The 23,398-nt window shown below is 44.1% G+C and overlaps 1 protein-coding gene across 1 annotated transcript in view; it reads right to left on the minus strand.

Annotated features, from left to right (window-relative positions):
* Nucleotides 1-14,843, minus strand: part of Stxbp3 (syntaxin binding protein 3) — a 49,754-nt gene extending 34,911 nt beyond the window's left edge. Inside the window, exons 1-4 of the mRNA XM_057794055.1 lie at nucleotides 14,711-14,843; nucleotides 2,077-2,126; nucleotides 1,513-1,594; nucleotides 408-484 (exon numbers count right to left, since the gene is read on the minus strand). Coding sequence (XP_057650038.1) covers nucleotides 408-484; nucleotides 1,513-1,594; nucleotides 2,077-2,126; nucleotides 14,711-14,759 — 258 coding nt within the window. The 5' untranslated portion in view covers nucleotides 14,760-14,843. The remainder of the gene's footprint in view (nucleotides 1-407; nucleotides 485-1,512; nucleotides 1,595-2,076; nucleotides 2,127-14,710) is intronic.
* Between the last annotated feature and the right edge of the window lie 8,555 nt (nucleotides 14,844-23,398).

The raw sequence follows: 23,398 nt of genomic DNA on the forward strand, positions 1-23,398 counted from the left end.
GAGAAAGGAAATCTTTCCTTACATTTCTACTAGGAGGAATACAAATAAAACATAGTACAGAAAACTTTCATAAATAAAGCAGTTAATAGAAATAATCTTCTAATAGGCATATTTACTACTCAGAGAAGAAACTGATCATTGTTTGAGTGCCACTATTAAGGGCTGGGGGCTGGAGAGGGGCTCAGCAGTGACGCTCGCCTGAAGTCCCCGTTACAGGGAATCTAAGACTCCCTTCCCGCCTCCGTGGGTACCTGCACACGTGTGCACACGTAAGAAAGCAGAAACACTACCATGCATACAAAATAAAAATCAATTAACAAAGTCTTAAGTTCAAGGTTTATAGCATCTTGCATGTGTGAAAGCACACCCCAGCCCCAAACCTCACTCTCAGGACTGAAAATACTCACCTTTGATGTCGGAGAGATAAAATAAAGAGCTTTCATTTGTCTGACAGGTTCACGATTCTTATAAATATTCTCTACAACTGATAACAAAAAAAGTCATTTGATAGAACCAAAGTTTAAAATATTTTAAAATAAACTTCATTGTATTTTACATTTATAATAATAATAAACACATTTTTATATATTGGACCTTTTTTCATGAATAAATCCTTTAAAAAAAAATAAAAGGTATCTTCTTTTCTTTGAGACTGTCCGTGGCATTGTGTCAGCACCGAGGGACAGAGTAGACCTTTTACAGGTGGGCACCAGAGTACTGAACAAGCATCAATGTGCCAGAAGAAACAAGAAATGCATCAAAAAGTAAAATAAATTCTTGTCTCAGTGTGGTGGCTCAGAAGTAAAGGAACCTACTGCTAAGGCTGATGTCCTAAGTTGGTTCCCAGGAGACAGGAAGAACTGACACCAGCAGATGGTCCTGCTCTCTCCTACTAACATTGGATGGACAATAAGAAACAACGGTCTATAAAAGAATCAAAGCCCCCACAGTGCAGTTAGCTCTGCAGTTCCATAGTACTCTATGTATTTATCAAATGGGTCTCACTCTCGTTTCTACCAGAGCAGCCTCTAGGAATTTAAACAAGTTACATGGCTTCATTAATTCTCAGGGCCAGTGAGATGACTCAGCAAGTAAAGGCACCTACTGCCAAGTCTGACTGATGTCCTAAGTTCAGTCCCCAGAACTCCACGGTCGACAGAAAGAACTGACTCTTGAAGGTTGTCCTGTGACCGCCACATGTACAACACACACTTGACAAAATGTGATGAAATTTAAAAGTAAAAATTTTTATTTCTTTTAAAAGAACATGCTAGTGTAATAGCAAATGCAAATTGAATATGCAATAGGTAACCAATCACTTTATTCATAAATATCAAAACATAAATACTATATATTCAGGATTTCTGAGGAATACTGGACCGACCTCCACATCTCACAACTGAGGGCTGACATGTCTGCTACGGCTAGAGCTCTAAGAACGGAAACATACCATCCTCGGAAGGAGTATCACTGGCCCAAAGCCAAAGTCTTCAGGAGCAGGGCAACACTTACCAGTTACCCCTTCTTCTAGAAGGTCTGTCATTTTGCAACACGACGACAGAAGCTTGGTGGTAAACTCGTCTAAGAGCATTATCTTAAAACAAAGCAAGAGAGAGCATAAGCAGCTGCTGTCAAGAATAACAATTAACAAACAGGATTTTAGTAATTCCTCTTCAGCTGCATAATTTGGTGGTTTACTTTCTCAATACACATACATGTAAATATTACATACAAGTAAGGAAATAGAAATATTTCTATTTCGAAGCAGCACTTGTTCATTTTAAATATATCTAATATTTACATCAAATTTTCCAAAACTGTAATTGTCATTTACAGAATTATTGCCAAGAAGTACTGCTCAGACATTTAGTATCTGCGACTACAGTACGATGTGTCACCATCCCCAGCCTCTGGACAAGGACACAAGGAAATGTTAGGCAATTTGTCCAAGGTGCCACAGCTTGGAGGCAATGAAGTCTGAAAGTGACATTGTAGGCCTATGACCTTATGGGAACACCCTAAGTACAATATTACGAAGCCCGCCCTCCACAGAAGAGCAAATCACACAGCTCCTACCTTCCATTCGCCTTCTTTCCGGCAGTCATCCAACACTGCTGTTTTTATCTCTGTTAAGAAAAAAAAAAGGTTTGAAATCTACAGCAACAATTAGAATGTAGGACTGTGTTAAAGGTTCAAAACGGCTGAGAACAGCTGCAACCTGGAATGTGTGGAGGAGCTACATAAACACTGCAGAGTAAGCTCTAGGTAAAAATACCACACATTCAACACCTAACCTGCAGATTTAAACTGTGATAGATTCTCAAACATGTGCATGAACATGTCCAGAAAATAGTTCTGAAACTATTATCTGACTTAGGTTTTCCTTCTTTCTTAAATCTTAAGAAAAAAAAAATAACCCATAGGAAGATTCTTCACTGGCTCAAGACAAATCTGCATACGTGTTTTTCATCCTCATTTACTTTCCTGTTAAAGAATACATGCAGGCTGGGGCTGGGAAGATAGCTCAGTGGTTAAGAACACCTGGATGCAGAGGACCTGGGTTGGGTTGCAGCACCCATATCAGAAAGCTCATCATCACCTGTAACTTCAGTTTCAGGGCATCTGACATCTTTCAAGGACAATCTTGGAACCAATTCCCCTCCAGTCTCTACCTCCCAAATGTTTGGATTATAGGCACACACCACCATGCATCTTTTTTCTTTTTTTAATTGTTTTTTTTTTTTGTTTTGTTTTTGTTTTTTGTTTTTCGAGACAGGGTTTCTCTGTGGTTTTGGGGCCTGTCCTGGAACTAGCTCTTGTAGACCAGGCTGGTCTCGAACTCACAGAGATCCGCCTGCCTCTGCCTCCCGAGTGCTGGGATTAAAGGCGTGAGCCACCACTGCCCGGCTTGTTTTTTTTTTTTAAATTGATATTTATTGAGCTCTACATTTTTCTCTGCTCCCCTCCCTGCCTCTCCCCTCCCCCTTTCAACCCTCCACCAAGGTCCCCATGCTCCCAATTTACTCAGGAGATCTTGTCTTTTTATACTTTCTACTTCCCATGTAGATTACATCTATGTAAGTCTCTCTTAGTGTCCACATTGTTGTTTAGGTTCTCTGGGATTGTGGTTTGTAGGCTGGCTTTCTTTGCTTTATGTTTAAAAACCACCTATGAGTGAGTACATGTGTGTAGTACTCCATTGTGTAAATGTACCACATTTTTCTTATCTATTCTTCTATCAAGGGACATTTAGGTTGTTTCCAGGTTCTGGCTATGACAAACAAAGCTGCTATGAACATTGTTGAGCACATGTCCTTGTGGCATGATTGAGCATCCTTTGGATATATACCCAAAAGTGGTATTATTGGGTCTTGAGAAAGGTTGCTTCCTAATTTTCTGAGATTGCCACACTGACATCCAAAGGGGCTGTACCAGCTTGCATTCCCACCAGCAATGCAGAAGTGTTCCTTTTTCCCCACAACCTCTCCAGTATAAGTTGTCATCAGTGTTTTTGATCTTGGCCATTCTTACAGGTGTAAGATGGAATCTCAGGGTTGTTTTGATTTGCATTTCTCTGATGACTAAGGATGTTGAACATTTTCTTGTGTCTTTCAGCCATTTTAGATTCATCTGTTGAGAGTTCTCTGTTTAGGTCTGTACTCTATTTTTTGATTGGATTATGGTGATCTTTTAGTGTCCAATTTCTTGAGTTCTTTGTATATTTTGGAGATCAGACCTCTGTCTGATGTGGGGTTTGTGAAGATCTTTTCCCATTCTGTAGGCTGTCATTTTGTCTTGTTGACCATGTCTTTTGCTTTACAGAAGCTTTTCAGTTTCAGGAGATCCCATTTATTAATTGTTTATCTCAGTGTCTGTGCTGCTGGGGTTATATTTAGGAAGTGGTTCCCTGTGCCAATGCGTTCAAGTGTACTTCCCACTTTCTCTTCTATAAGGTTCAGTGTAGCTGGCTTTATGTTGAGGTTTTTGATCCATTTGGACTTGAGTTTTGTGCATGGTGATAGATATGGGTATATTTTCACTTTTCTACATGTTGATATCCAGTTATGCCAGCACCACTTGTTAGATATGCTTTCTTTTTTCCATTTGATATTTTTTGCTTCTTTATCAAATATCAGGTGTTTAAAGATGTACCACCATACATCTTAATTTGTTTAAACTTTCCTATTCTTTTAAAGATTTATTTGTACATCGGCGTTTGTTTTGCCTTCATCTACATCTGTGTGACACTGTTGAATCTCCTGGAAGGGAATTACAGACAGCTGTGAGCTGCTGTGTGGGTGCTGGGAATCAAACCCAGGTCCTTTGGAAGAGCAGTCAGTGCTCTTCACCACTGAGCTATCTCTCCGGGCCCCTAAACTTTCCTATTTTTAAATTAATATGTCTTCAGTAAATACTTTTTGGAAGTTTACCACCGAGTTTTTGATACCATGTTTTTCTAAAGAAAGACAATTCTAACACTCTAATGAATATGCGTTACTGTGACATAATAAAAAAATATCTGGGGGGGGGCTGGGGAGATGAGTGGTTAAGAGCAAGTATTGCTCCTGTGGAGGACTAGAGTTTAGTTCCCAGCACCACACTGGGTGGCTCATATCCACCTGTAACTTGAGCCCTCCTCTACCCTCCACAGACTATGCTTCTGTATACATACCCATATAAACATAAACATAATTAAAAGTAAAAATACATCTTTCAAAAAAATATGTTCTTTCTAGTTCCTGTTATAAATCTAAAAATCCTTGAAACTTCTTATGTGACAGATAATCTATGGCAGGCTGGAGACCTGACTCTTTTAGTTTCAGCAAGCAGCAGTCTTCACCAGAAGACCAAACTATGACTTCTAAGGAGACAACAGGGGCTAGAGATTGCGTTCAATGACCAGTAAGGCCTACACAATGAAACTCCCATAACCCACCCACTTTCTGAGTCACTGAACGCAGTCATGTGTAGCAATGGAGACACGCCCGGCTCACAGGGAAGGAAGCCCCTTCTGGACCTCCACCTACAGACTTCAGCTGGCTGTGGATTTGTATGCTTTAGAAAAACAATAAAGAACAACCGAACAACAAAAACCCTGGTAACAGGAAGTAGTTTACAGGAGTTAGAAGGCCCGAGTTACTGAACCTGAGAGGGAAGGCAGAGTCTAGGAAGCCCCAACTGAACACCCATGCCAGGCAGTGTGGGAAGCTGCTTGCTATTGTCATTTGAACTGGGGCAGTCTTATGGGTCTGAATCCTTAACCGTGCCAAAGCTGGCCCTAAGTCGAGTCAGAATTGAACTGAATGGCAGGATACCCCATCAGCGTGTGAAGAGCTGGAGAACTAGTTAGTGAGAAGGAAAATAACATATTTGCTGTTAGAAGTGTTCTGAGAAAAAGCAGTATTCAAAAGTTGTGCTCTAGGGCTGGAGAGATGGCTTAGTGGGTAAAAATGCTTGTCCAGCAAGTCGGACCATCTGAGCTTGATCCCAGACTCCATGACAGAATGAGAGAACCAACTCCTTTAAGTTATCATCCGACCTCCACTGGCACACTGCGGCCTGCGCGAGCCCGCACTACCTTACACACACCCCACATGGATTTTACAACCTTTGATCTGATTTTGTAATCAGGAAGATTTTTGAAGGATTACGAAACATCAGCCAAAAGTTGAGTGTGGAGGAGGCATGGTGCCCAAACCCCCAGTAACAGGAGGACAAAGGCAGAAGAATTCAAGATTATCATCAGTTACATATAGGTGGAGGCCAGTTGGGCTCCACAAAATCCATCTCAAACCAAACCCAAACAAAGCAAAACCAGTGGAGGCCAAGGAGTGCGGGCTGTGCAAGGATTCACATGGGAAATCAGCTGTGCGCAAGTGTCTGCACCCAAGCTGGGAATGGGGTGGGGAGCGGACGAAGGAGCTCCCAGAGCTCACTAGCCAGCCAAGGTGAACGATGAGCTCCAGGTTCAGGGAGAGACTAAGGTGGAGAGCCACAGAGGAGCACACCTGCTGCCAACCTCTGGGCTCTATCCATCACCAGGTATATATACTAACCCCCGCCCCCCTCAAAATAAAAAGATCTAGGTAGATTATGTTATAGAGAAATAACAATAAAAAACTCTGAAGTATTTAACTGTAATTAAACCAGAAAGCAAGAGTTTCTATGGCACACGCCAGGCAAACATGAAGGCTATTTTAAGGCAAAGCTCAGACACTGAGACTCCTTCACTGCATATACCGCAAGCTGAGCACGAAAGACAATGCAGGTCCCAACAGTTATACTACTCTTTAAGAAACAAATGCTGCTGGAGCAGGGGGCATGTCACTAGTTTCCGAACCTTATACCTGTACTGCCCTCCCTAGACGACAGGAGCTAGGACATGTGACCAGGAGCCCTGGAAACAGAGCTACCAGTAGCCAGGCACAGTGGTTCGTACTTGGAAAATTCTGGCACATGGGAGGATGAGCAGGGCTGCTGTGAGCTCCAAGTCTTCCTGTGCTACAGAAAAAATCAGGAGATACAAAATAACATGAAAGAGAGGGCTGGGACGTGGCTCAGTGGCAGAAGACAAGCATCTGTGAAGCTTGGGTTCCATCCCTGGCGCCTCCAAAACAAGAGAAACAGAGAAAGACTTTAAAGCTTAACGGAGGGGAATACAAAATATCCTATGAATTCCTTTTCTCTACCTTATTAATTCTTATATTAAATACTTTTGATTATGTCAGGTCAAGTAAATTACAATTAATTTCATCTATTTCTATTATTTTTTAATGTGGCTACCACAAAATTTTAAGCTACATCACCTAGCTCACATTATAGTTTCACTGTATAGAAAGCACAGCCCGAGATGCTATAGACAGCTCCACGGTCAGTGTCGTGAGCTGTGGACGGAGAGAATGGGAGCACGGATAAGAAGTGGCAGGTCCCAGGTAACAGACGCTGAGAGCAGAGGCTAAGGAACCCTCAGCAGCTAGTACTAGAGAACTTAAGTACTGCCTTCATACGCCAAAACAGTGAAAAGCATCCCATCTTTCCTTCAGCAACTAACCATGGCCCCGAGACTGAATCCTCGTGCTCTGCCTGGTCCACACTCACCCTCAGAGATTATGCTCCCTGCTGAAGTTTCAGTCATCAGTCAGCCCATCGGTTCTCAACAATCGCACGGACCGCTTTCCTGGACTTCATTCAATCACACACAATAGGTTTAAGCACTTACACACCTAAGGAGACAGTCTTCCACGAGAACTGCTCTAGACTTCAGGCTGTTGTTTTATTGACATTTTCTTAGTCACAGCCTTTGGTTATTTTCTCCTCCCCCACATTCAATCAGCAGGAATTATGGCTTGTCCTCTGGCAACTGGCCACTGCCATCAGCACCACCCTGACTTCGAACACCTTCACTGAGCTGGGGCAATAGTCTCCTAGCTGGCTTGGCTGTTTTCTCCCTCCAATCCCTTTGTCTTCCTTTTTCACACTCCTGCTAGTCACCTTCCTGAAACATAACCCACGGTTATAACAATATCTACCCCAAAAAGTCCTGAAACGCTCACCTGCCCACTGAGGAAAATCTAAATCTGACATTCAAGACACTCCACTGCCTGGCTTCTATCTACCCTCTAGGCTCAGCCTCCATTAGCCCAGCCACTATCCTAACAGTGACCCACGAAAACCAAGTCCCACCTGCTCTCTCTTGGGTCCTCTAGGTACAAAGGAATCTGTGACAGCTGCAGAGAGCAAGGGCGGCAACAGTGAAGGCAGAGCGCAAGGACACGGGCCGCGCGTGCACAGGACCTTAAGGCACAAAGGGGTTTCTGAGAACATGACGACAATGTATCAGAAACAGGAAATAACCTACGGATAGCTAGAATTTTAAAAGAATGACATTTAAAACCTAAGCAATGCGGAAATCATAAACAAGGGAATAAAAGTGAAAAAACCTGCCCCTTCTAAAAGATCTCTATTTCAGCTGGGAAGAGGTAACTAGTTTCTAATTGCTCTGCCTCATCTTAACCCACGGCTTCAGGACCACTCGGGCTGTGACCTGAGCCCTGATCTTTAGTCCAGCTCCTTTATCTAAGATCTGCAGACCTTTACATTTGCAAAGCATACCAGAGGCCTAACCCAGCACAGAAAATCACTGTTCTGTAACTCAGAACTGTTTTCCCCCACAGACTCACCCCTCCCTTCTCTTCATCAGTAAACAGCGTCACTACCTAGTCTCCTGGCCCGGAATGTCAGTTAGATGGCTCTAGCTCCTAGCTCACTACTGTTCTCATCCATCTTCCTCAGCACCTTCTCACAATTCCAACAACATGACCTAACCACAGCCCTACTGGGTGCTACTCTGATTAACTTCTCATGCATTATTCCTCTCCTTTTATAACTTTGTCCTGGTTTGAAAAATCAAATTATCACAAAAAAGATTCGGCATATACATATTATTCTGTTATTATCCTCTGTGATAAAGATGCATCATGGTTAGTTGTCATATAAATAACGAACAAAGATAACTTATTCTTTTTCTAACATCAGTAACTTTTTAAGTGACTAAAAAGAATACTGACATATCTCACTTATTCTCTTATGCACCAGGGTGCTATATTTTCCCAATTTTTTTGGTACTATACTATTGCCTTAGGATCTTTAAATGGGGCTAGTGAGACGCCTTAGCGGTTAAGAATGCATACTGCTCTTCTGAGGACCCATGTTCAGTAGTTCCTAGCACCTACGTGGAGGTTTATAACCATCTGTAACTCCAGTTCCAGGAAACCCAGCACCTTCTTCTCACCTCCGCAGGCACCGGGCAAACACGCAGTGAACTTATATGTATGCAGGCAAAACACACACATACTTAAAAATAAATGTTAAAAAAAGAACTGTAAGTATGGGTGGGTCAGATGCTCAGCGAGTAAGGACACCTGTGACCTGAGTGCAATCCCTGGGACCCACACGTCCGGCAGGGACCTCCACACATGTGCCACAGTGTATACACAGGCGTACATGCATGTACAGAAAACATTTTAAAATCTAATTTAAAAATCCTTTGAGAAAAGAAATTTTAAGTTTGCGTGTATATTATCACTTTTACTATGAAAAGGTTCATGGTGGGATTGCTGAAATCACACAGTACTGTCTTCTGTCTCATTAAACTGTCACTAGCCGCTTTCTCAACAGGCTGTAATTAATCATGCCCCCACCAGCAAGCTTTCCAATTGCTATATGGCATCAATCACCTGATTCTGCCAATGTGATGGGTTAAAGGGGGTATCTGGTCTTAATTTGGATTTCTCCAAGTCAAAAGCAGACTATGTCATCTGTAGGTTGCTTCTTTTTATTTCCTCTGCTCATTTTTCTATTGGACCATTATTTTATTCATCAATACAGTAAGTCTAGTTGATAATTTCTTCAATCTTATATATTTAATTCAAAGAGTATATGAAACTAGAACCTATGAAAACAAAGACTACTACAAGAACTAAATACAAAGGCAGGGCCCGGATGTAACCCAGTGGCAGAGTCCTTGCTTGCCACACACACACACTCTAGTGCAGTTTGAAGGATTCTCTCTCTCTCTCTTTTTTTTTTTTTTTTTTTTTTTGGTTTTTCGAGACAGGGTTTCTTTCTGGTTTTGGAGCCTGTCCTGGAACTAGCTTTTGTAGACCAGGCTGGTCTTGAACTCACAGAGATCCGCCTGCCTCTGTAAACATGAGTGTCAAGAGGGAAACAGACTATATTATAAATTACTGGATGATAACAAAAGTCAGATGGTGTTCACTGGGGGGTAGGGGAGGGGCTACCTTCTCCTGAATGCTTAGAGACATTCTACAGATTGACTTAGGTGGGAGTTACATGAGCAAAAACTTACCTAATTGTACACTTAACATTAGTATAGCTTATTACACTTAGTTAAAATTTAAAGGCCATTTCCCCTCAGAAATAGGAACAAGAAATGGCTTCCTTTTGGCAATAACAGACGGCAAAATGCCACTGTCGGCTGTTTGCGAAGAAGGGGAAGTCATCTTCAATGATTCTCCATTACCCAGAGCATACCTAACCATTCAACAACTGGCTCCAACCTACCTTTTGTTCCACATGCCCCCAACCTTTGTAACAAATGCCTTGCACTTTGTGTGGTGTCTGGAAGAACTCATGTGGGTGTGTGCACACGTGCAAGGAGGCTGGAGGTCAGCAGAGCCTTCCTCCGTCACTCTCAGCCTGATCCTCTGACTCAGGGTCTCTCACTGAACATGGTCATCAATACAACTAGACTAGCTGACGACACTGCCGTGCCCAATTTTTACGTGAGTGCTGGGTGTTCAAACTCAGGTCCTCGTGCTTGTGAGGTAGGCGCCTATCAACTGAACCATCACCTCACGCCCTCATCTTTTTAAAGAGTTTTAAGGTAGTTCCTAATGGCTGATTCTGTCTCGTGTTTTAGGTCCGAGAAATGTCACCTCGTCAGATCAACTTTTCCTGATGCACCTATTTCGTGCAGCCTCTCTCCCTGTGCGTCACAAACTGAGATAATCATGTTCACCCCGAGTTTTCCTCTTCATGTCCTGTTAATCCCCACTTTAACAAAAGCTTTAAGAGCACTGGGAACTTTCTCACAGGAATTCAATGCTGCATTAATGGGGGTCTTTGAGTTAGGGAACAAGGGAAAATTTAAGAAAGTGTGTCATTTATTTAAAACAAAAATACACACTACCCACCACATTCTGCTGGGGATGTTAAAAGCTTACAGGGGGCTGGTGAGCGGGTCAGAGGACTGTTAAAAGCTTACAGCCTAGGCACTTGGTAAAGGGCCTACCCAAAGCATGAGGACCTGAGTGTAGATCCACTGAGCACACACAAAAGTCAGGCATGGTGAGCACATCTGTAAGCTCGTTCTGGAGAGGCAGAAACAGGATCCTCAGAGATTACCAGTCAGCCTAGCCGAGGAAGCTCCAGGTCCAGTGAGACTTTGTCTCCTAAGGTAGAGAGCATTAGATGGAGACATCTGACATAGACCTCTGGCCTCTGCAAGCATGCACATGGGCACTGGAATTTGCATAGGCACACGTGCACATGCGCACGCACACACACAAACTTAAAGGGCTGTAAGACAAAAAAAAAAAGTGAATCTACCCTGTGAAAGCTTTTCAAGAGACTCCTAACTGCAAATGGTTGCTCATGCCTGCAACCTCAGCATTCACTAGGCAGGAGGGCTACTGCAAATTCCAGGCCAGCCTGGGCTACAGAGAGAGACCTGCCTGGAAATAAAACAAAAGGAAAAGACAAAAAGCAAAGCAAAGTAAAACAGAAGGGGCTCCCCTTAGGCAGTTGTGGGAAGGGTAAACTAAAGCAAAGGAAGGTGGGGAAAAATAAAAGCCACTAATGGAAGTAGAAGCCCATCTGAAGTAAGACTCGGAGGCTAAAATGTGAATATAAAGAATAAGGGAAAGGGAACAAAAGGGCCACCAAGATAAGACAGGAAGATAAAATAATGCAATGAGAAGAAACAGTATGGCCACGGGGGAAATCAATATTGTTAACACAAGGGGGACTGGAGCTAGGGAAGAGTCTATAGTGGAACGAGCTAGGGAAGAGTCTATAGGGGACTGAGCTAGGGAAGAGTCTATAGTGACTGAGCTAGGGAAGAGTCTATAGTGACTGAGCTAGGGAAGAGTCTATAGTGACTGAGCTAGGGAAGAGTCTATAGTGACTGAGCTAGTAAAGAGTCTATAGTGATAGTGACTGAGCTAGGGAAGAGTCTATAGTGACTGAGCTAGTAAAGAGTCTATAGTGACTGAGCTAGGGAAGAGGCTATAGTGGAATGAGCTAGGGAAGAGTCTATAGTGGACTGAACTAGGGAAGAGGCTATAGTGACTGAGCTAGGGAAGAGTCTACAGTGGACTGAGCTAGGGAAGAGGCTATAGTGGGTTGGGATGAACATTAGGCAACTGGGAGCCTCTACGGGTCTTCAAGTCAGCATTAGTAAAAGAAACTACTTTGGCAAGTATTTGCTGGATGGACGGGAAAGAAAGAAAATCAAGAACTCTGAAGCTTGGTTAAGAGGCTAAAGCAATAGACTGTGTATAAAATAAGATCCTAAACTAAAGTTTAAATATGATAGAAGCCACAGCTGTGTCAAACATTAACCCTGACTATAGTCAAAAGACCTAGGCATAAATCTCAGGTGTAGATTTTACCTATTATTTGAGACAAGGTCTCAAAGTTCAGACTGGCTTCAAACTCGCTCTACGGGTGAACTGATACATACCTCTACCTCTAAGTGTTAGGATTTCAGGCATGTGCCACTATGCCTGACTCCTGGGTCTAGATTTAACAGCTCTTGTCAGACTCATTGTAATAGCGTTAGCAAGATATAAACTGCAAACTACAGAATTGACTCACTCAAAAGTGTACACCCTACCGGTTTTTAGCATGCTCATAGTCATGCATCCATTACTGCATGACCAACAAGTGTTGTGAGAACATTTATACTACTCTAAAAGGAAACCTCATTCCTTGGAGTTGGAATATGTGTAGTTCAGCCAGCAGACTGCTCACCTAGTAAAAGGCCTTGAGTTCAATCTCCAGTATTGTATAAAACCAGTTAGGGTGGGATTTACCCATAATGCTAGCACTCCGTAGGAGAAGGCAGGAAAATCAGAAGTTTAAGGTCATCCATAGCTACAAAGTTGAGATTGAGGCCAGCCTAGGGGACATGAGAACATGTTTCAAAAACAAAACGAAACCCTGTGCGGTGGCACACACCTTTAACTTCAGAGCTCAGGATACAGAGGCAAGTGGAGCTCTATGAGTTCAAGGCCAGCCCAGACTACACAGTGAGCTCCAGGACAGCCAGGGACACACAGTGAAAACCTGTTTCAAACAACTAAAACCAAAGCAAAAGAATAATTGTAACAAAAGCCAACACAGAACCCCATCCCTATAATCTCATCTCTCCAGACTGGAACACATTAGTCTCCTTCCTGTCTCGTTAGAGTTGCTTGTCCTGGACATTTTTCACATGAATGGTGTCATGCCACGTGTTCCTTCGTGACTGGCTCTTTACTTAGCATGTTTCCAAGATGCAATAGCATAAAATATATCAGCACTTTACTTATATTTATTGGAAAAAGATATGCATCTGTTTATGCATCCATGCATCAGCCTGTAGAAATGTGAGTTATTTTCATTTTTTAGCTATTTCTCCAGCCCCTCAATATATATACATGCTTTGTGCAGTAAACACTGGGTTATTATTATCTTGTCTTTTGGTTTTATTTCTAGTTACACAAGTTTAAGAGAATATTTTACAGCCTCACATCTTTTTCTTCCCATACAGCCTGTCTGTACTGTTACCCCAAGTTAACATTAAGAGGGAAACTCTGTCATCTTCTAGTCCCCTCTCACACTACTGACATTGGTATTACTAGTACTATGGTATTTTTTTTCTCATAAGCCCTGATGTAACAGACCATTATAACTCAGAAATAATTTATACAACCCAATTTTCGAAAATGCCACCCATTTTTGTTTGAGAGTCAATACAGACAAGCTGCCTTAGTTCTCTCCTTACACTACATGGGTCCCAGGGTATCCAATTCAGGTTCTCTGGCTTGGCAGCAAACACCTCTCTTTACCCACTAAGCCACCTCACTGGTTCCCAAACTAAATGTTTAAAGGATAATGTTGTCTTTCACAAAATCTCTTTATATACTTACTTAGCAGTTCTAGAAGGTAAACACTATAAAACAGTATATGCCTGTACTTACTATGTTGGATTTTAATTTTTATACCGACTTCTATAAGACAGAATTCTGTTAACTAATTTCTATTCTGTTTCTTGCTCACCAAGGTGGAGTAAGAAACACTAATAAGACGTTACTCCTTTTCCACTACTAAACTATAATTACTTCGAACCCAGAGATGCCAAACAAGGAAGGTCCTTCCGGTTTGAGGCTTTCATTTCTCCTCTAACCTGGCAGGCCTAGGTTTGGTGTAATTTTAATAAAAGCTGTGGTTGATGCGGCAGAAAACCAGGAACCAACAAGTAGACCATTTAAAACCGTGAAAGAGCAGACTATGCAGCGAGCTGACGCTAGACAGACTTGAGCAGTCCAATGGTCCTGTCTCAAGAACTTTTGTTGTAGCTGTTGTTTAGCAAGCCGTGTTCTCTAGGAACAGTAGCAGAAGGCTCTCTTGAACAGCAACGTCTACACTTTTTAAAGGACAAGACACTGAAAAGCGTGGCAGTACAACCCTTGATGCTAACAGGAATGTGGACACTAAGGGGCCTCTGAAAACACAAGGACGAGGGCAGGATAGAGAAGCACAGAGGTCAGATTGTGTCGGGAGGAGAGACGTCCCAGCCTGGTGGGGCGAGGGGGGAGTGGAGTGGAAACACTGTCCCCGGACAGCGCAGGGACCGGGAGGGAAAGGCGGCCCGAGTCGCCGAGGGTGGGGCTTCGCCGGTGAGCCTCACCCGGGTAAGCCGAAGCCAAGGCCGGGGAGAAGGCCGAGTGTGGTCAACCCGCCCATCCCTGGTGCTGGCACGAAATCCGACTCGCTGGGCAAGCCGGAAGGCGTCCTTCCAGGGACCTGGTCCCAAAGCAACAAGTTGCCCGTGCGGCTCCCGGAGAGGCTGCAGCGGGAACGCAAGACCCGGTGCGGCGGACCCGCGGCCTTCCAGTCTCAGCCCTGACCCCTCCGCACTCACTTCGCCACACGACGCTCTTCAGCCCCCGCTCCGTCACTGGTGGCGCCATCTTCCTCAAGTGGAGCCGCAGTCAACGCCTGCCACTCGCAACCTACTTCGGCCCTGGAACCTGCGCTCGGGGGCGGGCCCTTCCCCTCGCGGCGGGAAGGCTCCGCCCCCTCCGCGGACCGCGCCCTCTGGCGACGTCACCTGCGTCAACACGGGCGTGCCCAGGCTGCGCCGGCACTGAGGCTGCGCAGTGTGGGCGGACGTCTGTGAGCAGGCTGGCGCCCCCTGGCGGAAATCAAAATTCAGTATCCAACCAACTAGGCATCAGAAAACAAAAGGGTGTGAACTTACACGATTTATGCAATTATGAGTTTATGTATATGTTTTTTTTGTATTTTAAAATTATATTATCTGTATGTATGTGTGCACACGTGTACATGCCCAGGCTCGCTCGTGAAGGTTAGTCAGAAGAGCTCATCTTCCACAGTGTGGGTCTTGGGACTCTGTTGTCCTGGGGAAACAGGTATTTCTTTGCACATACCTAGGCGCAAGCCACGCATCAGTCTGAAACGCTCTGAAGTTTTGCTCAGTGTCTAGGTAGCCAGACATGAGAGGAAGTGAGTCCCGAGATCTTATGTAACAAGGGCATGGTATGTTGCAAGGCAGTTAGCCTGTTTGGGACCATTGTCTTTGGCAAGCAGATTGTTCCATCAGGCAAGATCCACCATCCACTGCGACTCTCCTGAGCCCCCAACGATCTAGTCAGAACGTGACTAGATGTCTTCTGGATCGTACTCAGGAACATCTTTATCGAAGCAGAATGGGGACTGAGGAACAGCAGATAATTCCAGGGTGCCCTGGACTTTGGGTTCCCCCAGAGCAGCCTTTTTGGTGACTTGATCTGCATAGTTGTTACCTTGAATTTGGGGCACTTTGGTCTTTTTGATATCCTTGCCAGTTCAGTTGGCAGACAGATGCAACTGGACAATTTCATGCTTATTTTTAATAGTCTTTCCCTCTGTTTATCTGTCCATGAGCATAAGCTGTGGCAAATCTGCTGTCTGTGTAGATGTTCACCTTTTTTTCCAAACCATCTTCTTTTTTTAATTTGTATTTATGTATTATGGATGTAGTATTATGTCTCCAGGCCAGAAGAGAGCACCAGATCTCATCATAGATAGATGTGAGCCATCGTGTGGTTGCTGGATATTGAACTCAGGACCTCTGGAACAGCAGCCAGTGCTCTTAACCTCTGAATCATCTCTCCATCCCGCTTCAGCCCACCTCAAAGCCTGTGTCCGAGAAATTATTTCTGTTCTCTGGGCAGATGTGCCCCTGCACAAGGTTTGTACCCAAATGACCTCCTTCTGACCTGTCACCACCGCCATTCCCAAATACCTGTTTCCTTCTTGAATGAAGCTGCTGCTATCCATGTAGAGATTACATCTCTGGTGATAAGAAGAACATCTGTCAGGTTGGGATGCAAACCTTGGATGAGTCTAGCATCTCTAGTGAGTCACAGATGGCCTCCTCAGAGTCGTCTGTGGTCCAGCAGCAGGGTGGCAAGATTGATGGACAAGGATTAATCAAAAATCAATCTGTCCTTATCTAAAAGAAGGGTTTGGTACGGAGTCAGACAGGCATTAGAAACCCACAGATTGGTGGCATCTCCCGCAGGACTTCCATGGCATGTGGGGCTGTTATATTTAGAAACAAGTGAACTTGTCAGCTTCTCTTACAAGAATCACAGTGGCTGCCATGGCTCTTAAACAAGGGAGGCATCCAGAGGCTGCAGGATCCGGTCTCTTTGAGATGTAAGCTATTATCCTTTTAGACCCAGGATCTAATCAGTACCCTTTCTTTCATGGGTGTAAAGATGAAAGGGCTTGGAGACATCAGGAAGAGTTAAATCAGGAGCCTGTACAAGTTTATTAAAGGCCTGTTCATGTTTCTCAGTCCACCCCCAAAGGGGTGTTATCCCTGGCAAAGTACAGGGGTTTGGCAATTTTAGCAAACCCAGGTATCCAAAGACAGCAATATCCAACAGCTCCCAGAAACTCCCTAATGTTTTTTGGTGGTTGGAGCTGGGATTTGCATTATGGCCTCTATACGGCCCGGGGAAATGGAGTCTTTTCCTTTCTCTCAGTTCATATCCCAAGTAGGTAACCTGGAATGAGCAACTTTGGACTTACTTTTTAGAAACTCTACAGCCTAATTGGGCTAGAGTTTCCAAAAGGCCTTGGGTGGCTCTCAAATAGTCCTTCTCATCTCTAACAGTCAATAGTAAATCAGTCCCATATTGAAACAAAGTTACCTCAGGGTACTTAATACAAAAGAGACTTAATTCCTGGTTGAATGCTTCATCAAAGGAGGTGAGAGAGGTTTTGGATCCTTGAGGCAGTCTGGTCCAGATTATCTGCCCCAATATCTTGAGTTTAGGGACGACCAGTTCAAATGTGAAGATGGGCTGACTTAATTTTGACAGGGGGATGAAGAAGAATGCATCTTTTAAGTCCGATACAGTGTAAATGTTATCCTCTGGTTGTAATAGATTGGGCAAACTATGGGGATTTGTAATAGTCAGGCAAATGATTTCTACCCATTTTTTCACTTCCCTTAAGTCTTATACTCATGTAGTCTTTAGTTCCAAGCTTTTGGACATGAAAGTAGGGGTATTCTAGACTGAATGGCAAGGAGTAAGTATGCCTATCTCAAGAAGGCACCCGGTGCAAACCTTAATCCCCTTCACTGGCTTCTGAACTGATGGGGTATCGCCTGACTCAAAAGGGAATAGCTTCAGGTGTTAGTTGCACTATAAGAAGCAGCACATGTTTGACCAAGCCAGGAGGACTGTCCTCTGCCCAAACTGTAGGAATTTCCTGAACCAACAACATTTTCCATTCCCCTTCCAGAGAATGGATTGGATTTTGAAGGAGTAGATATTTCTTTGGTGGATCAAAGAAAATTCCAAATATAAATGGCACCCAATGTGGGGCCCAAATTTCTGCTTAGGGCCAGGGCAAGATGTATTCAATATAATTTGGGTGGCTGGGTTTACTAAGGGAAACATTCACTACCTCCTAGGCTATCTGAGAATCAAAGTGCCATCAAGGGGCCAGTTAACTTTGAATGTGGGTCATTCAGTTTCACAGGATGTTGGGAGGTAGTTCATAGTGATGGGATAATCATAATCTCCCTTGACTCTGGGGGGGGATAAAGTTTGCTATAATTCTTTAGAACACAGGCTAGGGGGATTTTGGACTTGCTAGTTATTACCCAGACTGTCCATCTGTTCAGTTACTCCAAGTCTAAGATAAATCAATTAACACAGGATAGAGAAAGAACATAAGACTGAGACAGAAAAAAAAAAAAAAAGACTGAGACAGTAAAATGAGGCCGAAGATAAGTCGTACAAACACAAGACAAACAAGACACAAAACCAGACCAAGAACCTCAGGTGGTCAGCGTGATGTCCTGCTTTTTGTTCTGGATGGAAGAGTACTGGGCCTTGCCATACCCTCCTCATTCTAGATCTGGATCTTAGCAGAGCCAAATGTCACAGAAAATTACTATGTCTTATCAAGGGAGACCTCCGTTGATGCTTGCTGCTTTACTCAGCATGGTAGTTCACTCTGGTAGTCCTAGAAACCAAAAGCATGCCTTGGAGCCTTGGAACTTCTCAAGGTGTACACCTCCTGAGGTGGCCCCTCAACTCTGGGGTCCTGGAGTGAAAGTCTGACTTTAGAATTTGGGTGGGAGCTGGGCCGTGGTGGCGCACGCTTTTAATCCCAGCACTAGGGAGGCAGAGGCAGGTGGATCTTCATGAGTTCAAGGCCAGCCTGGTCTACAGAGCTAGTTCCAGGACATCCAGAGCTATTACACAGAGAAACCCTGTCTCAAAAACAAAAACAAAAACAAAAACAAAAAAAAACCAAAAAAAAAAAAGAAAGAAAGAAAGAAAAAAATAATTTGGGTGGGTGGCCTTATCTCACTGGGGCTTCCAGAAAACGGTCATTCTCTGGGTGAGAATAGGCCCACTAGCATAATTTTTGAGCCATATTGGAAGTAAACTTTGTTTTATTTGGGTGTACCAGAAAGTTGGCCGGCAATTGTTTCCTAAGCCGGGTTAGAGAGAGAAGTGTGGAGTGTACGTTTCTCAGGGCCCTTTTAAGGAGTAAAATCACAAGTAGTTGCACAGCAGGTTTGTAGGCAATAGGGCAGTTAGGATGTACAGAAAATCTCAAACACAAGAAACAGCCATCACCATGTGGTCACTAGTTACAACGGTTAGGGTGTTCTCAAAAACAAGGCAAGGTCTTGGGTCAGGTTCCAGGAAACAGAAATTCAGCTCTTAGAGTAAATGGAAACTTGTTTAACAATACGACAAAATGGCTCCTGTTTTCAAAATGGAGTGAGGCAGCTCCTCAGCCTCCTGTAGTCATCAAAAGAGGTTTGGAACATTGAATGCTTTAAAACCAGATATGGTGACCCAAATCTGCAATCTTAGTACCTGGAAGATGGAAGCTGGGAGATGAGGAGGCCAAGGTCAACCTTGGCTACATACCCAGCTCAGGCTAACCACGAGAGCTAACGTTCTAATTGCTGTGCCTAAGAGATCCATGAAATAAAAATGTCTCTGACCCATATGCCCCTTTCCCAAGGACAGATACTTCCTGAAATGCTGGAGGCTTTTGTTTATGGGGCAATAACAAGCCCCACGTGTTTTCATTTCCCTAAAAGAGTTTGGTCCAACTACAATGGATGTGCTTGGTCATGTGTAGGCGGGAGATACATAGGCAGGATGTAAGCTTTCTCCTGATTGGACCCGATGAGAAATGTGGTGAATTGTGGGGTTTGCCTTTTTAAGCCCTGCAAACCATGACTAGGAGCCATTTTCTGGAAACCCAGAGATGGACCTAGCCAGAGAGTCCATCAACCTGGCCAGTATTTAATTAAAGCTTGCCTCAAATTTGGCTTTAAATTGTGGTAGTGATCTTATTCTCAACCAGTGGGATTAACACAACCAAGAGCAGAGATCATCGTCCCGACACTGCCCTAAAAAAGTGAATGCCTTAGGAACAGAAAGAAAATCACCAAGAAAACAATCGTCTGTTACTTAACAAGTTTGTGCAAAAAAATGCATGGAGATTATCGATGTTTTTAAGACCTAAAATTATTGTCAAAAACTGATGAACAGGAACTGACTTGAGCTCATACCAAGATAACTTAGGCAGCAGCCTACTTGAGGACCAGTCTCGGGATCGGAAAGCAAAGCACTTAATCAGCTCAGTTACTGAGCGCCCTGGCAACCATTTTTACACTGGCAGACATAAGCATTCCTACAGGAGTTTGCAAAGAGCCCATAGTTTCAAAGATTCACACTGGTCACACAGTGAAATGTTTAGTAAGTGCTATTCCTAATAATGTCTAAATTGGACTGAGTACTTAGTGTGCACCACATATCAGACAGAGTGGATTGTCTCCTTTATCCTCAAGCGTCCACAGAAAGGAGAAGGCTGACTTGATGCTGCGCGTGACCAAGGTTTCACGGCAAGTGCTGCACGGGGGAAAGGATCAGCCTGCGCTACCCAGAACACAGAGTGGACGGGCCATTTGAGGTTTTTGTGGCAATGGAAGCTGGAGCCTTAAGCCTCCTCTTATTGGATTTGGTCGCTCACAGTTTTTAATATATGCACCATCTTTCCCACTCCCTTCTCAAATTTAAATCAAGTGCTGCTTAGCAGGTATAGTAGGGTGGAGCCCAACCCTAAGAAACACCCTCATTGAGCAGGTCTCTCTGGGGCTGCTTACCCTGGGTAGGGGTCAAGCAGAGGAAGTGGGGCAGTGAGATATCTCCATGTGGGACCCTTCAAAAGCCTAGGTGTCAGGAAGTGACACAAAATGCCCTTCAGAGCTGGAAATACTGTCACAGGAGCTGTGGTTATGACATGTGTCCCTCAAGGCCCAGGGACAGTGCAGAGTCCCTGGTGCACACATACACAAATTCACAATGTGCAAATTCTAGCTCTGATTCTTTTTTCTTTCCATGATATTTACTGAGCTCTACATTTTTCTCTGCTCCCCTCCCTGCCTCTCCCCTCCCCCCTTCAACCCTCCCCCAAGGTCCCCATGCTCCCAATTTACTCAGGAGATCTTGTCTTTTTATACTTTCTACTTCCCATGTAGATTATTATCTATGTAAGTCTTTCTTAGTGTCCTCATTGTTGTCTAAGTTCTCTGGGACTGCGGTTTCTAGGCTGCTAGCTCTGATTCTTACTAGCAGTGCGGACTCAAACCAGTTGCATTGTACCTGTGTGTGATACATTATCTTTGTGTGTGGGGGAGCATATGTGTGCAGAAGCCAGAGAACAATGTCAGGTGCCTTCCTCAGTTACTTCTCTGCCTTTGATTTTTGAGGTAGGATCTCGCTAAACCTTGAATGGAAAGTATTGGCTCAGGATCCCCAAGACCAAGTTCTCAGCATGAAGGTTTATTTGCCCCAGAGAGACAGAGGACAGGGATAAGGAATGAAGACAGAAGAAGACAGAAGAAGAGGGAGAAGGGGAAGGGAACACAGGAAAGGGAGCAGGGGTATTTGTCCCGAGGGACAAAGGACTGCCTCTGGATAGAGTGGAGACAGACTTGGCAGGAACACCGCAGTTTATGAAGGTACAAGGGCAAACTCTGTGTTAGAATGAGGTATTCAGTTTGAATTGGGCGTGTTAATTAGGTCAGCCAAGGGGAGCTTTTGATTGCTGCGTCTCAATAATTTGATAGCTGGACCTTGGTAGTCAACTTCAGAAGGAGGCATTGGCCCAAAACAGGAATAGATTTGGGGGCCTAGCTTCAGGGATGTAATCTAATGGTTTTTTAGCAAGGTAAAGAGAATTGGGGGAGAAGGGCAAGGCCTGCCAGAGCCACACGCTCGAGTGGGCTGAGTCCCTTCAAGCCTGTAGCTCACCTATTTGGAACAGCCAGGCTGGTGAGCAAGTCTCAGTGATCCTCCTGTTTCTGCCTCTCAGGACTGGGATTACAGGCACATACCACCATAGCCGACTTTTGCCCAGCTTTTGATCCAAACTCAGGTCCTATGTTCACTCACAAATACTTTACCAACTGAGCTATCTCCTCAGCTCATGAATACACATCTAAAACCTTACAAACCCCAGCAAAATTAAAATCTTTACTACTGGTTTACAAGTGAGAGAAGTGAGGCTGAAGAAGGGTAAGCACATCATGTAAGATCTCTGGATGAAAAAAATAAAAATAAAATAATTAAAAAATTAAAAAAAAAAAGATCTCTGGATGAAGCCGAGCAGTGGTGGCGCACACCATTAATCCTGGTACTCGGGAGGGAGAGGCAGGCCTGCAGATTCCCGGTCAGTCTGGTCTACAAGAGTTAGTTCCAGGACAGGCTCCCAGCTACACAGAGAAACACTGTCTCGAAAAATAAAATAAAACAAAACAAAACATCTCCGGATGAGCTAGGACTGTCTAGCTTCAAGATCATAACCGCCTCTTCTCTTGCATCCTATCGGCTGTCCTCCCACGTTCCCTGGTTTTGCATAATCTCCCTGAGCCGTTTCTCCAGGTCTCCTCTAGTTGGCTCTCTTACACAGATCAAAAAGTGTGTTTGTATTTCTCAAATATGACACAGCCGAATGAAGGCAAAACTCACCGACACTGGCCAGAGATGAAAAGCTCATAGGCCATAAAGCCGTTGAACGGATAAAATAGCTTGAGTTTCAGGCAGTGGAGTTAGAGCAGGTTTGAGCCCATTTCCCTTTATCCGGTGCTGGTCTTTCTCTCCAGCAAATGATGAAGTTATCATAATAATCGGGTGAAAGACTTTGCACAAATAAAATATTGATGTGCAGATGTAAGCACCTGCACTCCTGATGTGACCCCTGGAGGTGTCTGCACCAGTGAACTGTGTGAACACGGATGAGTGTCTTGTCTTTTCTGGGCCTCTTTTCTCTATCTGTGGAAAGAGGACGAGGTTCTTATTTAGCTTGTGGGGTCCTTGTGGAAGCGAAATGAATATGCAGAAAGCTCTTAGCGGTGTGTGGTCTGTGCATCATACAGACTAAGTAAATTAGGTAAACACTCAGTTGGCCCCCGTCCAGTGTGGACCACATTGCCTTTTGTGGAATTCTGGCCAGTGCATCTTAGCCTCAGACACATAACTCAGTGGATGTGGCCGTTTTCTTGCGCTGATCTTGGAAGACAGAGATCCTGCCCTTCCATCAGGTTTATCAGTTTCTCTTCCAGTCAGCCACAGACCTGATGCGGAGGTGCCATTCTGAAGGGTACATTGTTGTCAACTGAGTGTACCACATAGTCTCACATGGGTGCTAGCCCCACAGTCCAGAATAGGCTTACCCACCAGGACACGGACCTCCTCTGAACACTGCGGGTCTCACGCGTGTTTCCTCACAGGCACGGGTCTCCATGGGTTGTGTCCAATCACTGAAATCTGACTTCAAGAAACTCACCTAGGCAAGAACAGAAAGTCTCCCAAACTCTGACACGACAGAAGTGCTTGGTGAGCATGAGACAGACAAACCCAACAACTATTTTGGGGCCTGATCCCATACCTAATTAATTCAAGTCTCTAGAGTGACAGCTGGGACTCTATGATTGCTGCTGCAGCACTGGTATTCAAAAAGGAGAAAGGAGACATGTGGAATGGAACAAGGG

This window comes from Chionomys nivalis, chromosome 18, assembly GCF_950005125.1.
Source record: "Chionomys nivalis chromosome 18, mChiNiv1.1, whole genome shotgun sequence".
Taxonomy (NCBI): Eukaryota; Metazoa; Chordata; class Mammalia; order Rodentia; family Cricetidae; genus Chionomys; species Chionomys nivalis.